Below are 19,451 nucleotides of genomic sequence, written 5' to 3'. Positions count from 1 at the left end.
CACGACTGAGCGACTTCACTTTCACTTTTCATCTTTCATGCATTGGAGAAGGAAATGGCAACCCAGGGAATCCCAGGGATGGAGGAGCCTCGTGGGCTGCCATCTATGGGGTCACACAGAGTTGGACTGAAGCGACTTAGCAGCAGCAGCACTCTCACTTGCCTCTGCAAGAAATCTATCATGATCCCATGGTGAGAAAAAAAGGACCCTAAAGAGATAATAAGCAGCCTTTGAAAAGTGTGTGCCCAGATTTAGAACAATTTGCTGTCAGTTTCATCACAATGATTGGCTTACTCTCTGTATGATAGAAGGATCACCGAGAGCTAACCTCAGAATAATCTGGCTGAATCACAGGCCATTCTTGACTTAGTCAAGAGGAAGAGAACCAGGCCTTCCAGATGAATAAAAGTCATGGTTGATGCCCAGAAAACAACTCTTTCCCTAAACTGCCAAAAGAGTAGTAATAAACCAAGCAGAAGCCACCATATGTGAGGAATGAGATGACAAGAAAAGGAAGAAGAGATCTTATCTGTCAGTCTTGCTGGGAGAAGCTGCAGCCATAGAAATGCTAGCAGCCAGTGTTTCCTACACCAAGCACTATGCTGAGTGTTTTGCATAAACTCAGTCATCCTCATAACAATCCAATGAACAGATATCCTTGTTTTACTGATGTACCTGAGCTCCAGAGAGGGAAAGTAACTTGCTCAAAGTCACACAGCTACAGAGTCAGAGCCTTGTCTTCTTAAACAGCAGAAATCAAACAGGCCCTGAAGTTCCAAGGATCTGTCTGGCCTATCCCAGATATGATTCCCAGTCAGGAGTTCTTCCCACTATCCAAACTTTCTCCTCAGCCCTGAAAAATGACTCTGGCTGGCTATTCCCAGAGCTCTCTAGGTGATAGGATTTTAAAATTAAAACCATTCTTTAAGTCTATTTATCCTTTCTCCAGCCCAGGGGAATAGATGCCTTTTCCTGATCTCTTTATCTTTATATCCTCCACTGCTGCTGCTGCTAAGTCGCTTCAGTCGTGTCCAACTCTGTGTGACCCCATGGACTGAAGCCCACCAGGCTCCTCTGTCCATGGGATTTTCCAGGCAAGAGTACTGGAGGATTCTTTTATTTCAGATGTTTGCTCTTTTCCTTTTTTTTTTCTATTCTGCATCCAAAGACCAAGAAACCAACAAATCTTAGTGCTGTATTTTAGAATTTATTTTGAAGAATGGATCTGAAAGTCAGACTATTAGACCAAGGGAAACTGCGAACATGATGCTTTTGGCCTCAGGTGAATCTTTTATTACTTCAAACTAAGACATTTTTTCAAGGACAGTAGCACAGTCATTGTCACAAGCATGTTAATATATCTACTTTTTTATAAAGAGTATACTACAAGTCATGCTATTTATATTTCCAATAGCACTCTGGCAAAAATCAAAGACATTTCCAATTGTGTCAAACATTGGATGAGTAAATTCTACTTTCTGCCTTTGGATAAATAAATGGGGTCTTTCAGTGAAGTGGTGGATAACAGATCATGTGAAGGCTGTCTTAAAATCTGCCCTTTACTCTAATGACCATTAGCCCCTTCGGGTACCACTGAACTTCTCAGCTATTTTCTGTAGTTCCAAATCCATCGCAGCCAAGTTTTCAAGTTCTTTTTCCTAGAAAATATAGAAAAGTGGAGGCATGAGGTCCCAGATCAAAAAACAACCTACCTTTTTGTAGTTTGAGGGAGTATGAATAGAAAAGGGAGTTTTTGATATGTTAGAGGCTATAGAAGATACCCTACATCAGTGGTTTTCAAAATGCAGTTCCTTGACCAGCAGCATCAGCATCACTAGGGAACTTATCAGAAATACAGGTTCTTGGGCCCTACCTGGGGCCTACCTACCAAACCAGACACTCTAAGGCTAGAAATCCCATATGATTCTGATGCACATTCAACTTTGAGAAGCACCAACCTACATAATCAATACTGGCAGAAAAAAAACAAAACAAAACAAAACACTGTTAAGGAAGGTAATGCTCCAGGAATGTTACTTCTCCCAGACATAGATGTCTGAATGTTGTAGGCTGCTGCTGCTGCTAAGTTGCTTCAGTTGTGTCCGACTCTATGCGACCCCATAGACCCCACCAGGCTCTGCCATCCCTGGGATTCTCCAGGCAAGAACACTGGAGTGGGTTGCCATTTCCTTCTCCAATGCATGAAAGTGAAAAGTGAAAATGAAGTCGCTCAGTCATGTCCAACTCTTCGTGACCCCATGGACTGCAGCCTACCAGGCTCCTCCGTCCATGGGATTTTCCAGGCAAGAGTACTGGAGTGGGGTGCCATTGCCTTCTCCATGTTGTAGGCTAGGAGATAATAAAGAGAGAACAAAGCAACTAATTTCTGTACCATCTGTTCTTTCCTACCCTGGGAAATAGTGATGAAAAGTCAAATGACCAAGGAGAATACACTAGGCCAGTGGTTTTCAACCTTGGCTGAATATTGAAACCACCTGGGAGCTTTAAAACATCCTGATGCTCAGGCAGCACCCAGTACCAGACAGAATCTCTGGGGGTGGGTCACAGAATGTCAGTAATTTTTCAATCTCTCCAGGTGATGACAATGTGTAGCTGAGGTTGAGAAGCACTGCAGTGGGAGGAAGTTGACAGGGATGTGGACAACGGCTAGATGCCAGGTAGAAATCAAACCTAGATGTTGTCTCCATTCCCTTACTAGGTCTACAGTCTCATGGTGATTAATTCCCATCATTTTCCCCGTAACATTAGATAATCTTGTACATAATATACGAACATTAACTATCTGAAGTTAGTTTTAAGCAGAAGCCCCACACTATACCTCTTCCTCCGTCAGAACTCCTTGGCCAGCCTTCTCCTCTTCATTTTCTGCTGTGTGTTGTGGGCTCACCTGCTCCTCGGAGTCATAGAAGTCTGGGAACTCAGCTGACTTCTTCCTGTAGTGAAGGAGCTGGTCCAGTTCGGCCACTCGGTCATACTGCCTTTTTAGATCCAGTTTGGGGACCGGGTTTCTCTTCTCATACCCCCAGTTTACATCCTCTTCAAAGGGCTTTTTCTCCCACCAGTCATAGTTGTATTCTGGGAAGAAATTTTTCTCATTCAAGGTCAGCCCGTTTTCCTCTTCACCCTCAAGAAAACTGTCATCCATGGGGTCTTTTCTCTCAAAACGGCTGCTCTTCCACTGGGAAGGGTCGTAGAATGGATTGAGTAGCTCCCCTAATCTCTTTTCAGTGATGTGATGGGGAGCATACTGTTTGCCTCGAAGCCTAGCCTCTTCCCTGTTCTCGTCAGCGTCTCGCGGGTCTCCCTGCGGCTGCCACTTCCCTCTGGCTGCTTCCTCACCCTTTTCCTCACCATAGTCGAGGTAATTTCTCAGCTCGCCTGGTAGGCGGCGCCTCGCCTTGTCCCTCTGGCTTTCCTGAACACGGTGGTGCGTTTCACCCAAGAACCGTTTCTCATCTGTTTGGCCTAGTGTGGAGTAGGCCGCCGCCTCCCCTCCCCGGGCTCTGTAGCTGGGTCCCCGGGCCGGACCCCTCTCTTCCTCGCTTTCCTCGCTGTATCCCTGCGCCATGTTTAGATCCGGGCTGAGGCCATGTCTCTTGTTTCCCTGCTCTAGGCTCTCCTCGCTGGGACGCCTTAGAGCCTGGTGCTCTCCACGTCCTCTGCCCCCGAATCGTGCCCCCTGCAAGTCTCCAGGAGCCTGGGCAGCTGAGTGTCTCCTCACTTCCTCCCCATATTCGGCTCCCTCCTCCAAAGCCCTAAAGTGGGCTGGATGGCGGGCTTTCTCTTCGTCTGAGTTGCCCGTGCCCACGTGTGACTCCTCCTCGAGGGGAGGATTCCCCTCCTGGGAGGACCTGTCGGGCCTGCTCCTCCCGTGGTGGTGTCTTGGCCTCGAGCGCCGTTTGTCCACCTCGGGGCTGGCATCCTCTTCACTTTCTCCGGGTGCTTCCTGGCCCTCCGGATGGCGTTGCAGCTCTTGGGGCCAGTTCTCCTGGCTCTTGGTCTCCTCTCCACTCTCCTGGCTGCTCCTTTCCCGGCTGTGCGACTTCTCAAGGCCCCTGGCAGACTGTGTATCATATCTGGACACTAACTCCTCTTTCTTAGCCGGAGTCTGGTTTCTTTGGTTGAGAAAAGCCATTTGTGCCTTTCCCGGCCCTTCAGACAGTCTCTCCTCACTGCCAACTTCCCCACGTTCCCTTTTCTGGTATTTCACCATTTCTTCCTCCCTGTTCTGTCCCTCGCTCTTAGAATAGCGTGTCTTTGCTTCTTTGGCCACTTGACTTCCCGGGGGCTCACCTGCCCGCTCTCGGCTATGCCCACCGCTCTCCGTGTCTGCTACTGTTGGGACTTGGGCATCCCCCTCCCCTGAGTCCTCCCTACTGGAGAGCCCGGGGGCTTCTGAGGTGTCAGCTGGGTCTCTCAACAATCTCACTTCAAACCTTGTGTTTTCATTTTCACTTTTCTCTTCATCTTTGAGCTCTTTTCCATCTATAATGAAAATAAAAAAGAGTATCACTTCAGAATTGCTTGTGGTTCAGTAAGCACCAGCCTCAGTGATCACTACAAACCCTAAAGATCCTGAAAATCCTTGGGTAATCTTTTAAGTTAATTTTTTAAGATTACTTTTGAAAGAAATGGTATGAAAACTCCCTAGCTGTATTTAAATCTGATAATAAATATTCTATATATTTATTTTTTCATAACACCCAATAAACATTTATTTTGGCTGCATTTTCTGGGGGGGACTTCTTTGCTGCCTGCGGGCTTTTCTCTAGTTGCAATGAGTTGGGGGTCTACTCTTCCTTGTGGTGTACAGGCGTCTCATTTCGGTGGCTTCTTTTGTTGCAGAGCACAGGCTCAGTAGTTGTGGTGTATTGGGCTAAGTTGCTCCAAGACATGTGGGAGCTTCCAGTTCCAGAGATCAAACCTGTGTCTTCTGCATTGTTAGGTGGATTCTTAACCACTGGATCACCTGAGCATCTTTCAGTGACCAAATTGAAACTCAAATATAGGTTTATAAAATACTATAAAAATTCTATAAAATGTTAGAATTTAGAACCAGAAGAAACCTTAGAATTTGTGTAGTTCAACCTCCTTGTGACTACAGAGACATTGAGGCTCAGAGAGGTGTAATTAAGGACCATTCTTTCCAAATTTACTCTAAGTAAGCCTTTAAAAATTAGCATTGTGTAAATATCTTCCACTAGAACCCAGCTAAGTAAAGTTAAATAGCAAAAATGGGAAATATCAGATTCAACAGAGGATTAAATTTCTTTAATTATTAGTTTGTTGTTTTTCAGTCACTCAGACTTGTCTGACTCTTAGTTTATCAGACTTTAATTATCCAGTCAACTGTATAAATGCAACTTAGCATTAAGTGACAACATAACTTAATAATTGGTGATAAGCAGGGTGTGTATTTCTTCTGAGAAAACCGCACAGCAGTGGAAGGGACCATGTCCTTCCCTCATTCAGGTCCCATCTGCCCCTCCTGTTCTTAAATGTTGAGAATGAACTTCAGTAAACTGAATTATCTTTGTATTACACAAGTCAACAGTTACAGTAGATGGTGTAACAAATACTTTAACTGAATATTGTTTTCTCTCATCTTTTCCAAATGTTGACAGCTTTTTTTAAAGTTATTTAATTTTAATTGGAGGATAATTGGTTTACCACGTTGTGTTGGTTTCTACCATATATCAACATGAATCAGCCACAGGTATACACATGTCCCCTCCCTCTTGAACCTCCCTTCCACCTCTTACCCCATCCCAGCCCTCTAGATTATCAGAGACCAACGAGGCTGAGCTCCCTGCTCTAAATGGCAACTTCCCATTAACAATCTGTTTTACACTTGGTAATGTATATCTTTCAATGCTATTCTCTCAATTTTTCCCAATATCTTCTTCCCCTGCTGTGTCCGTAAGTGTATTCAGTATGTCTGAATCTCTATTCCTGCCCTACAAATAGATTCATCAGTACCATTTTTCTAGATTCCATATATTTGTGTTAATATACAATATTTGTTTTTCACTTTCTGACCTACTTCATTCTATATAACAGGCTCTAGGTTCGTCCACCTCACTAAACTGACTCAAATTCATTATTTGTTGATAGCTTCTTTACTAAGGTAAGGTTAGGTAAGGTGAAGTTGCTCAATGGTGTCCAACTCTTTCCTAACCCACAGACTATAGCTCCTCTGTCTATGGGATTTTCCAGGCAAGAGTACTGGAGTGGGTTGCCATTTCCTTCTCCAGAGGATCTTCCCAACCCAGGGATCGAACCCGAGTCTCCTGCATTGTAGGCAGACACTTTACCGTCTGAGCCACCAGGGAAGTCCCTTAACTCAAGGGCATCCCACGAAAGGAGATAATGCAGTTAACACTGAGTTGTTAGCTTGGAGGGCTTGGATTTCAACAGATGTCACTGAGTTCAGATAGAACAACTGAAGTCAAGGCCGCTCACAGCTCTGGGCTGACCTCTGTGCCATCCATGGTGAGAGTCACCAACCCTTTGTGGCTATTGAGGACTTGAAATGTGGCTGGTCCAAACTGAGACATGCCATAAATATAAGACGTGACAAGATGTCAGATACCTCAGATTAAAAAAAAGAATGTAAGATGTCTCAAATTTTCATATTGATTATATGTTGAAATGATAATATTTTGGTATTATAAATATATTGGATATATAAAAATTATATTGATAAAGTAAATGGGACAAATTAAATGTATTATTTACTTATTAAATTTATTATTATTTATTCTTTTTACTTTTTTAAGGTGGCTACTGGAAAATTTGAAATTATATTTATGGTTCACGTGGTATTTCTACTGAACAACTCTTGATGATTCATTTTGAATTGACACTTGCAAAACAGAAAAAATTGGTCTGTTTTGTAAAAATGTCCAAGAAAGCAGTCTATTCCTCTCTGCTTAAAAGCCTAGTCTGGCATAATAATATTCTCATGTTTTATGAGGCAACTGAAATGTCCCTGACCTTTCATACCCAGACACTTGAGGGCTAGCTCCTCACCAATGCCTCTGCCTTTTAAGAGCCAGTGATGGTGTGTGTAGCACTGAGGCAGGGCTGACCAGGTAGGCACAGATAAGCAGGGAGGATCTGAGCAGATACTGACATCATTCAAACAGCATCTCAGCTTCCCCGGGCAGAGGCTGTGTGGCCCATTTCCTACTCCCTGCTGGTAAGGAAGATAATTATTTTTATTTTTTTCTGGTTAAATGTATGCTGCCTACAGCAGCTTGCCTGAGACTTAGCACTTCTTCCTAAATTTAGCTTTTAGCCCCTTCAGGTGAGATATGAGGAGGGCTGTGATTAGCAGCACACAGTTTTGTCAATCTGAAAATGAAGGTGTAAAGCTCACTCTTACTTCAAATAAAAAGGGGAAAAATGCACCTTCCTTCCCTGACTGTTATGTTGCAAAGAGGACCAGATCAACCAGGTCAAATAGATTTTTGTACCTGTTAAATTGGACCATGAATTCCCTAAGGTCTCTTCAAACCATAAAACAATGATTCTTCTTTATTCCCCAAATGTTCATTTGCTCAGCACATCCAGAGATGTGCTGGAAAGAGTGGGAGTGGAGATGGGCTGGGAATGGGAGGGAGGCTGCATGAAGAAATTCATCCATCTAGTTGGCAGAAAACTCCATTAGTTTTCAGTGAAAGAGAAAACCAGAATAGGACAGAAGTGTGGACAAAGAATGTCACCTGCCAAGTCAGTAAACAAAGGATGTTATTTATGGTCATCAAGACATCAGCCACACCTAATTGTGTACCCAGAAGGGATTTAGGAAGGAAAAAAATAAGATAAAAGTACATAATCCAAGGGATGACTTCAATAATCCCAGACTCTTGTATTTTCCCATATGTAGAAAAGTGCCAAATTCATTAACTTAAGATGTCTAGTTATCTTCAATTACCAGTAAACTTTTGAAGTTCTGATTACCTGGTTTTTGTTGCAAAACCTCCTATATATCCTGGCTCCTCCCTTACCTCTTCAAAATAGCCCCTCAGAGCTATCTGAGAGGCTGTTTCCTGGGCTTAAATCCTCAATATGTCCATGGAATAAAACATAATTCTCAACTTTTGGCTGTGCTTTTTTTTTTTTTCAGTCAACAGAAGTTATGAACTGGTAGCCCAGAGGTGAGTTGTATTTGGCCTAAATAACATTTTCAGTAAATTTGAATTCAGAGGCAATACTTAAATGCCAGGAGATACTGCTCAGGAAAATCCAACTTTTAAATTATTGTGAAAAATCCCAAGATCTCTCAACAGAATCCATATTTCTTTCACAATAGGATTGAAGCTGCGAAAAATCTACTCCCCTTTAGAAGGGGCATGTATCCTCCAGTTTGTGAGTCACTTCATGTCCTGTTTTACTCCTTTCTGTTATCTGTCTGTCTGGCCCTGACTGGTGTTTGAGTCTCTGCCACCCTGGAAGAGCTCAAATTTTCCTGATCTCAGTATTGAATGGCTCTCTGGCTGTGAAGTCTCTAAGGTCCTGATAGACATGGGTCATTTGATTTTTGCCAGTTTTCTTGGGGATCTCTCAAGAGACCTCAAAAAAACCCAGGGCACAGTCAATGATGAGCAAAAGCTAGAATCCTATCTGAGGGTTAAGAATCTGATCTTGGCAGTTAACAGCAGTTTGCCCTACAATCAATAACTCTTCTAAGTGACTGAACAACAAAAAGCAATCATGGTTCTTTGATGACCTAGTCTGACAGACCCAGAACTTCTACGTTCATCTGGTAAACAAAGAAAGGGGAAGGGAGAGAGCAAGATGGGTTGGCCCAAAGGAGCAGATTTTAGTCCCTGCCAGGAGACCCACCCCTGCTCTCACTCATTCCCTGCAACGGTTAATAAGCTCATTCAAACAAGCTCATTTCTGTAACCGCTGGAAGAGAAAGTTGGGGAGAAATTCATAAAAGTATTAGGCTGGGAATGGTAAGGAAGCTTCCTTCCACTGTCCATGGGGCTCCTACGGCCTCAAGCTCCCACACCTCCTATGGTTATCCTGAAGCCCCCAGTGGTGGATAGAGTCCCCCAGGTTACTCTTTTGGCTAGTCACTAATACTTTTTTTAAAATATAATTTTATACATGGGGCCTCATGTGCAGCAATGGAAAGAGAGTATTATCTTGCAATGGGAGATTTTGAAGGTGAAAAGAAAAAAATAAAATCTTTTGTTCATAGCCTGACTCAAAATTTAAAAGCAGAGAAAGATGTTAAAGAGAGCAGAGCTTTGGGGATTTTTTTGAATCAGTTTGACTTTATGATAAAAGAGATGCATAGTTTTGCAAAATTTGTCTCTTTGAGTCAACTCCCAATGAATACTGGTTGTATCACTGTTCAAATTTTGTTTTCAGCATAAGCTGTTTTGCAGAGAAACATCCCAGTCTATACTCAGAAGGCCATCACTCTGATTTTTTGGATGCTCTAAGTCTGTCCCCACCCCTTCCAAGTCTCAGGCCTGAAACTCCTGACACCATTTGGTAGTACCACTCATTCTAACAATGGGCTTCCCAGGTGGTACAGAGATAAAGAATCCGCCTGCCAATGCAGGAGACTCAGGTTCTATTCCTGATTCAGGAATATCCCCTGAAGAAGGAAATGGCAAACCACTTCAGTATTTTTGCCTGGAAAATTCCATGGACAGAAGAGCCTGGCAAGAGCTGCCAAGAGTTGCATGTGTGCACGTGTGCAGGCATGTGCACACACACACATTCTAATAAACTATGCATTAAAATGGCTTACCCAATCTGTTACATAAACCGGCCAAAAGTTTCCCAGTCACCTTTCCAAGCTTCTAACGCCTCGTTGTCAGAAGAGTAGAAAGCAAAGAGAAGCATAATTTTTGTTTTCTTCTATCCTTTCATCTTTCAACACTTCTCCCCTCTGTCTAATCACAAACAAGCATTCCCCATACCTCCCTCCACTAAATAAAAGCCTGTTTTAAAATTCCAAACTCTCAAACCAAGGAATTTAAGAACTGATAAACATCTCACAGACTATCATCGAGTTCAACTCCCTCATTTAATTTGAGGAAATAGGCCCAGAGAGGCAAGGGGTCTTCCCCATGGTAACACTAGCTACTAAGTGAAGTGGCATAGCAAGGACTAAAAGCCATAGCTTATCTCCCCAGATACTGATTGAGCCTGTACCCTTCCCACTACATCACACCCCTGGGTCATAGGGAAGTAAAGTGGAAGTTGAAATGGAGGGAGCAGGAGAAAGGACAAATATTTCCTGCAGTGGAGGGCACTTACTCTTCTTCAGGACTTGTCGGCACTCAGGGGTGATGGGTGGAGCGCTGGACTTCAATAGGGCATTTGAGAGGACCTCGATGATGCAGTGAGTCACCTAGGGGGGAACCCAAAAGTAGGTTGGCAAAGCTGGTATCACTGGGATGGACTACTTAACCCAGAGCTGCTGTCAAGAGAAGCTTGACTGTGTGACCTGTACTTATGCAGAATCCTTGGAGGAATGTAGATTCACAAGGTCTGTACTCAAACCTCCCAGGCCTCTCCACAGAGCAACGCAAAAAGGCACTGGGTCAAGACTGTCCAGAGAAAGAAAGAAATACCCACTTCTGAACAGATTAGAAGGAAAATGGTGTGATGACAGCTATCCTCATGGGCACTAAAACATCCAGGAAGAAGGTAAAAAAAACAGGGCAAGAGGGACATCACTTACTCCCGTTTCCACATTATTGTTTGTTTTTTTGTTTTGTTTAGTTTGATGAGATAATGAGTGGGAGAATCTAGAGTCTAGATAAAAATCTAGATTTCAGAATTCCATTTCAACTTACCACTTCTTCATTGTGGTTCCTGATGTCCACTGGCATAGAGCTGACGGCTTAGAAGGAGAAAAGGAATGGGAAACAACTTGAGTTGATTTTGGAAGCTGTGTATCTGCAAACTCACAAAATCACCCCACCCCTAGCTTGTTACTTGGAAGGAGGAGCAGAGTCAGAGCTGAACAAGGTGGAGACAGTTGGGGATGTCTGCCTCAGGGACCAGAATCACCCCAGTTGCATGTATACACACACACACACATACACATACACAGCTGTTTTCCCTTAACGTGTTGTAAACAAGATTAGGAATCTTATATCCAATATAAATCATATCCACAGAAGGAGACCTTCTGGGATACTGACAGTGTTCTATTTTCCATCTGGGTGCTGATTACACAGGTGTGTTCAATGAGTGAAAAATTCAGTAAGAAGTATACTTTAATTTTTTGGCCACGTGGGATGTGGGATCTTTCTTTTTTCAAAAAACTCTTTTTGAAAATAATTGTCTTTATTTATTTTTGGTTGTGCTGGGTCTTTGTTGCTGGGTAGGTTTTTCTCCAGTTGCAGAAAGCAGGGACTATTGTCTATTTGTGGTACACAGGCTTCTCATTGTGGTGGGTTCTCTTGTGGACCATGGGCTCTAGGACACAAGGACTCATTAGTTGTGTGCACAGGCTTAATATAGTTGCAGAACATGGGCTTAGTTGCTCTGAGACATGTGGGATCTTCCTGGATCAGGGATCAAAGCCATATCTCCTGCATTAGTAGGTGGATTCTCTAGCCCAGAACCACCAGGGAAGCCCAAACTGTAAACTTATGATTCATGCAGTTTTCTATATATAGCAATAAAAAATTAAAAGCAAACCTAGTTTAAATGAAACTAGGGTGCCCTCCTCAACCTTTCTGCCTACTCAAAATGGGTAAAGATATGTGATTCCCTCTGCCTCTTCCAGTCCCCAAGAAAATATTTTCCTGAAATTCACTTCCTTTACAAAACTTGGTTGTGATTATTTTATATAATTAATTACCCTGTTTTACCCCAAGTCTTTTCTTAGACAAGCGTGCTAATGTGGCTGTATCAGTGTGGCTTCCCATCCCCCATGTTGTCTGCATCCAGGTAAAGAACATGAAAGAAAGAAAGAAAGTGAAGTCGTTCAGTCGTGTCTGACTCTTTGCGACCCCACAGACTGACTGTAGCCTACCAGGCTACTCTGTCCATGGGATTTTCCAGGCAAGAATACTGGAGTGGGTTGCCATTTCCTTCTCCAATGGAAATTATCTAATTTTATCAGGACAGCACCGAGTCCATGATAGCACATGCAAATAAGTGTTTAACAGAGGCTCATGAGATATTGTAAAAAGATAAATTTTAATTTATTTAAATTAAATTTTATGAGATTCTGTTTATTTTAAACCCATGATTGAGATGCTTTTGTCGTCTTAGGAAATGCTTCAGGTGTTTTTAATTTTGCAGTGCCTTTTTCAGTTGCTTTGACTTTTTTATCTTTCACTTTGATTTTGTTCTGTCTAAGCCCTTTCCACTGGAGGAGTTCAAAGCATTTACATACAGGCCCATCTCCATAGTTCTCCTGATACTTCCAGTTATTATCACTGGAGAAGCTCAGTGCAAAAGATCCTTCCAGGAATTTGAAACAAGTGAAGAGATATTTGGAGCAAGAGCAAAACTCTCAGACATCAGAGATGTAAGCTATTCAAGTGAGCCGCTTATTACCAGCAACCTAACCTTTCCCAAATATTTGCTTTCAAAGTCTCTTGAACTGCTTCCCCCTAGTCAAACCATAGCACTCAATTTAGAAATAAAACTCCTATTTCATTTACTTACCTTACTGAATTTTCCTTATCAAAGCACAGCCTGAGATCTACTTCAGTTGTTTCAAGGGACTTAAGTAATGCAGTGTTGGGTAAAATATTTGAGAGGTGGCTGACAAGGTATGACCCCATGATGTTCCTGAAATGTAGTTCATACAAAATCTGGATGGCCATCTTTGACATTCAGAGTCTAATGTGCTGGGCCATTATTTTATCCCCCAAATGACTGTTATTTGAGAACATTCCTACTTCAGCACTTACTCTTTCCACCTGATATCCAGGAAATCCCCTGAAAAGCAGTAACTGAGAAAATTACTCCTGTGATAAATTAGAAGGTGCCTTTTTAAATTCTAGCTTTACTAAACTTTCATTGGTAATACATTTTCTTGCTAATAACTTTTCTCTTTTTTCTCCCTACAAATATATAATAGTTGCTATTATTAACTATTTGGGGCAGAGGAATATTTTTCTTTAGTGACTCTAAATAATTTGTAACTTATGTTTGTTTTTATAGAACAGTCCTGTTTCCCTGATTGAGGCTCTTCAGATGTGTTTGATGGAACTCAGATCTCCTTATGAAAACATATTATGCATCTAGTGAGATATCTAAGTTCTATCGTATCTCTTCCAGTAGACTCTGTGACAGCAAAGTAATAACCAAAAATATGTTGATACCCCTAAAGTAGCTTACTTTATTTCTGTATAAGTTAAGATTTAGGGGTCACAAAAGAAAACCCAATGATTATGATAAAAGTGAAGTAATCAAATGGCAGAAAAACCTTCAAATAATATCACATGGTAAATCTGAGAATAACTTCCAAAATATTAGTATTCCATAAGACTAACTGCTGAGTTTTCCAAGTTTGCTGGCATACTGAGTGCAGCACTTTCACAACATCATCTTTCAGGATTTGAAATAGCTCAGCTGGAATTCCATCACCTCCACTAGCTTTGGTCATAGTGATGCTTCCTAAAGCCCCCTTGACTTTGCATTCCAGTATGTCTGGCTCTAGATGAGTGATCACACCACTGTGGTTATCTGGGTCATTAAGATCTTTTTTTGTAGGAGAAGGGGATGACAGAAGATGAGATGGTTGGATGACATCACTGACTCAATGGACATGAGTTTGAGTTAGCTTCGGGATATGATGAAGGACAGGGAAGCCTGGGATGCTGCAGTCCATGGGGTTGCAAAAAGCTGGATACGATTGAGAGACTGAAGAAGAACAAATAAGACTAACAAACTAAGGTTTCATCCCAGAGTGAAAATAAAACAGCTATAAAATAATACAGTAAGCAAGCTCTTTTGAATGCAGAAACCATCTTACCTAGTGTAATATGAATAGCATGCACCTCCTGAATGCATATTAATTTTTAGGATGCATAGTAACTACTGTAGAGAGATATAGATCTCCTTCCAGAAGCTCATAATGGTAGGAAATAAACCAGATGGTTTCCACAGGATTCCTGTGATTTTGGTAAATAACAAACTCTGCTCAAAGGTTACCATGTCTCATTTCCAAGCATTTGAAGGAGGAGGGAATGGGGAATAGAGTTTTTTTTTCCTGGGGTGAGAGAAAATGTTCTGAAATGTTATAATGGTTACACAATCTGTGAGTGTTCAAAAAATCACTGATTTATGCACTTTAAAAAGTATAGATTTTATGGTGTGAATTGTAGCTCAGTAAAAAAAAAAAACTTTTTTAAAGAATTTCATGATTTGAGTGACATTAAAATATAAACCCTTCTTAAAATATTATCTTGCAAAAGAGCCATAAATATTTTACCACTATAGGGGCTTCCCTGGTAGCTCAGTGGTAAAGAAACTGCCTGCAATGCAAGAGACTGGGTTTGATCCCTGGGTTGAGAAGATCCTCTGGAGAAGGGAATGGCAACCCACTCCAGTATTCCTGCCTGGAGAATTCCATGGACAGAGGAACCTGGTGGGCTACAGTCCATGGGGTCACAAAGAGTCAGACACAACTTAGTGACTAATACACGTGTAGGTAAATAAGTCTCAGAAATAACATTGTTTTTGTGGTCTATAGCACAATGTATAGCACAGATTTAGCCTATTAAGCAATTCCTTTCTGCAAATATTTTTCACCAGGAAGGACTCTAAACATTTATTTGGCTTTCTTTAATTAAATCATGAACATTTGTAGGCAATTTGTAACAGTGACAGAAGTTTTTGAAAATTCTGACTTTGCAATAAAGAAATTACCTCTGGCTTTTGTCTCTCTTTACATCTGGGATCCAGTAATTACTGTCAATGGAACCCTCATATTCATGGATAGCAATGCTTCAATTCTAGTTAGGAATTTCAATCTTAGATAAGAACAATATTCTACGAGGTCACTAAGACAGTTTAAAAAAAAAACCTCCAGTTTAATCTGGTGGCAGCATATTTACTTTTCAGTGGACTTGTAGTGACTTCAGCATGCAAATACACACACACACACACACACACACACACACACACACACACTTCCCCCCCCCCCCCCGCAAATTTCCAAAGATCATTGAGATTCAGAGCAGTTTGAAAGATTAATCCCACAATTTTCCACACATAAAGAAACTGTCAAATATCTACTACTTAAAATTGCATCCTCCCAAATTAACTAAAACAATTTATTTTTACTACTCTAAGAATATTTTTGTGGTTATTTCACACTCACTATTTTTCTGGAGCACAAAAGTCAAAATATCTACTGCACTTCTCATTTATAACTTAAAGATGTATTAATCTGAGTGTGAAATTACCTCTTCCCAGAGACAGAAATATAAAATACAGAAAAATATTACGTTAAACCTGTCGATAAATGAACATACATATGTGTCATTTCTTAACATATATGTTAAGAAAAAAGATATATACATATATACATAAGAGACTTATCTTTATCTCATTATGTTTAAATAATATTAACAGTCATAGAAATTATACAGTTGCCAACTAATATAATAGGTATACTCCTGTCTCTCCGTGGTCATCTGGCTTTAAAAAGCCAAACACTTAATTTCAGATACAGAAAAAGACTATAACAGCATTTCTCTAAATAGATGGAGAGGATGTGACATTTTAGACATGAGCTAGGAAGTCCTCTGGCTTTTTCCAAGTCAGATGTTGGGGCGGGCAGTTGAAGGGAAACACTCAGGGAAGGGAAGAAATTAAGAGCCTCAATCAAGAGGGAGAGACCTTCACTCAACCCTCCCTCTCACCCAGTATCCACCAGCCAAGATGCCCAGAACTGCCAAGGAGACAGAGGCTGGCGCTGTCCGCGGTGCTGAACGGCCAGCCGCGCCCACTCACCTGCAACCACCGTGGCTCCCAGAAGGCCGAGAAGGGCGGCCGGCTGCATGGCCTCGCTCGTCCAAATCTGCGCGGAGAAGAGGATAGCAGTCGGAAGGGTGAATGAGAAGGGGACGGAAGGCGAGATGAAGATGCTGTGGGAAAACAACCTTATATCCTGGTCCCCGCGGTGTGGGGTGGTTGGCGCAGGCCCTGCTCTTTTAAAGGGCAAGCCAGGGCCGCAGGGCTGGGAGGGACTGGCACCCTGGAGGCGGCGCCCCCTAGCTTAGCTCTGACGTCATGAAACGGCCTTCAGGGGCGGTGGCGCACGTAGGTAGAAATTTACGCCAGTGCAGTCGCCTCGGTGCTCTGAGTCTTCAGCGCGAGTGGAGAGTTAGGCAGAAAGGGTGGAAGGATGAGGAGAGGTAGCTCAAATCGAAGTCCAGAGGGGAAAGGAGCGAGTCCTGCTTAGATTGTCGAAATACATTTCTCATCTTCCCCGCATCCCGCCTTCTCCAACCCCTCCAAACCACCCCCACCCCCGACCCCAGCCGCCAACCTCCTTACCTAGAAACGTGTTTGAGGCTGTGTATGAAAGTATCAGTCGCTTCAGTCGTGTCCGACTCTTTGCGACCCGATGGACTGTAGCCCCGCCAGGCTCCTTTGTCCATGGAATTCACCAGGCAAGAATACTGAAGTGGGTTGCCGTTTCCTTCTCCAAGGGATCTTCCCGACCCAAGGATTGAACCCAGGTCTCCCGCATTGCAGGCAGATTCTTTACCATCTGAGCCACCAGGGAGGCTATGTATCTCTTTTCATTATTGTAGTTGGCCGATAACCAGTTCCTATATTCAGACTTAGTTTTCTTTTTTTCTCATTATTTTATAAACTTTTTATTATTTTTGCTTTTGACATTTAGATTAACATGTACAGTGCAGAGGTGGGGGCCGCGGAAGATTTCTCATGAATTCTCTCAAAGCAGGATGACAGAGGAAATCAGTATTTTCTTTATGAACAAGGGCTTTAGAATAAACATCCTATGAGATAGAGGCATGGTCACTTTTTTGTTTTTTGTTTTGGCTGAGCAGGAAGCGCAGAATCTTAACCTCTAGACCTCCAGGAATTCCCATTTTTTTAAAAAAAGCAGAAGTCTATTTTCTATGTATGTTTCTCCATTGTTGCCCTGTAAGTAAATTCTTTAGTACCATTTTTCTAGATTCCTTATATATGTGTTAGAATACGGTATTTATCTTTCTATTTCTGACTCACTTCACTCTGTATAATAGGTTCTAGGAAGGAGAGGGTGAGATGTATGGAAAGAGTAACAAGGAAACTTACATTACCATATGTAAAATAGGTAGCCAACAGGAATTTGCTGTATGTCTCAGGAAACTCAAACAGGGGCTCTGTATCAACCTAGAGTGGTGGGATGGGGAGGGAAATGGGAGGGAGCTTCAAAAGGGATGGGATATATGTATACCTATGGCTGATTCATGTTGAGATTTGACAGAAAACAGCAAAATTCTGTAAAGCCATTATCCTTCAATAAAAAATAAATTTAAAAAAATCAACACCTAATTTTTCTGGGAATTTGTTTTTTTTCTTTTTACTAAAATGACCATATTTCCCAACTGTTGTGTAGTTTAACTTTGGAAAAAACCTAGAATTCATATGTGCATGTTAATGGGCATGTTTCTGGACTCCTCTAGAATATCAATCCGTCCCATTTCAGTGGTCTATGTGTTTGTCCTTGAAGCAGTACCACAGTTTCTTTATCATCATATCTTTTAAATATGTCTTGATATCTGGTGGAAAAGTTCTTCCCCCCTTATTTTTCTTTACGAAGTTATTATTCTTGGCCCTTTGCACTTTCATATAAATTTTAGAAGCAGTTTTCAATTTTCATGAAAAAAGTCTGTTAAGATTTTGATAGGAATTTATCAGATTTATAGATCTATTTGATTGCAACTGACATCTTTAATCTGTGAATTGATTTGGGAACAAATGACAAGAGTGGACTGAGGTTTTTTGATTGCTGTTTTTGTTCTGGGTATAATTTTATCTGAACTTGTACAAAATACTATTACCGTAGGAAAAGAAAAGAAGCTACATGGAAAAACATATCTCAGGAATGCTCTCAAAGAAAAATTGAGGAAAACAAACCCTTGGAAACCAGGTTTTAGAAAAAAACATAGTTTTGTACATGACTCCTGAAATAGGTTACCCGTCAGGATCCAGCTAGTAAAATGAAACTACTAGAAGGAATTTAATTTAGGAAAAATAGGGATTAGAAAAGCTGAAATGCAAATAAGAGAAAATGAGGAAACCCAAAGATTGTTAACTGCAGGCAGCTGGTATGCCCCTAGGGAATGGTAGGATCAAGAAAGGATGTGTCTTTGCTAGACTATGAAGGCCATGGAATCATGGAGGAAGGGCAGTCTGGTGGGAGGTAGAATCACAGAAGAGAAGCAGCCACTGCTAGAAATGCATCCTCTCCTCCCAAGAAGAGAAATTGGGAGAAAAACCCTGACTTCTCTCTTTCAGTGCAAGTACCTCTTAGTGGCAGAACATAACTGGGAATGACTGACAACAGAGACTAAAAAATATGGTTTGCAAGGAAGGAGTCAGAAAGCAAATGACAAACAAAAGGCATATACATCAAAATTACAGGTTAGAAGTTCAGGTTCTGAATGTAGATTTTTCTCTCAAAATGTATTAATTCATTTCATTTGCTTATATCAAGCACTGTGGTAGATGCATATTCCATTGGCTACAGCAGATTACCGAGTCAGTCCCAACATTAATCGTGAAAGGAAATACACTCCTCTGCCTGCTGTAGCAGAGTTCACTAGTCAGAGAGTAAAGATGAGAGAGATGGAGGGTAGACTCCAGGTCTACAGAGGATGGGGAGAGAGCATGGCATGCTGTGAAAATGACATTACCATGGAACCTGCTGCCCTGCAGGTATGCTATGCTATGCTAAGTCACTTCAGTCGTGTCCGACTCTGTGTGACCCCATAGATGGCAGCCCACTAGGCTCCTCCGTCCCTGGGATTCTCTAGGCAAGAACACTGGAGTGGGTTGCCATTTCTTTCTCCAGTGCATGAAAGTGAAAAGTGAAAGTGAAGTTGCTCAGTCGCGTCTCGGACTCTTTGAGACCCCATGGACTGCAGCCCACCAGGCTCCTCCGTCCATGGGATTTTCCAGGCAAGAGTACTGGAGTGGGGTGCCATTGCCTTCTCCTGCCCTGCAGGTATACATCTACAGAATTCCCTGTGTTTGTGGTCAATAAGATAAACATTTATCTATGTGACTTTAAGGGTTTTTTTCCTAATAGAGAGTACCATGTTAATAAGTTTTCCTTAGATAATTTGATCCTACAACACATTTAGTACCTGGTTTCTTAGGTCAGATTCATAACACACTTTGACATAATTAAGAAATAACAAACCAAATTCTCATCTTAAGAGAAGAAAGAAACTTTTCTAATC

General features: G+C 41.8%; 1 protein-coding gene across 1 annotated transcript; it reads right to left on the bottom strand.

Moving 5' to 3' along the window:
- Nucleotides 1-1,187: 1,187 nt before the first annotated feature.
- On the bottom strand, nucleotides 1,188-16,200 carry CHGB (chromogranin B). Its single transcript, XM_019973370.2, has 5 exons — nucleotides 15,982-16,200; nucleotides 10,851-10,897; nucleotides 10,309-10,402; nucleotides 2,840-4,506; nucleotides 1,188-1,658 (listed from the first exon to the last, which is right to left on the bottom strand). The coding sequence occupies exons 1-5, from the start codon at nucleotides 16,028-16,030 to the stop codon at nucleotides 1,575-1,577; spliced, it is 1,941 nt and encodes a 646-aa protein (XP_019828929.2). The 5' UTR covers nucleotides 16,031-16,200; the 3' UTR covers nucleotides 1,188-1,574.
- Between the last annotated feature and the right edge of the window lie 3,251 nt (nucleotides 16,201-19,451).

The sequence above is a fragment of the Bos indicus genome, chromosome 13 (genome assembly GCF_029378745.1).
Source record: "Bos indicus isolate NIAB-ARS_2022 breed Sahiwal x Tharparkar chromosome 13, NIAB-ARS_B.indTharparkar_mat_pri_1.0, whole genome shotgun sequence".
NCBI lineage: Eukaryota > Metazoa > Chordata > Mammalia > Artiodactyla > Bovidae > Bos > Bos indicus.
Note: the sequence above shows the minus strand (reverse complement) of the source record. Positions and strands in the feature narration are given on the sequence as shown.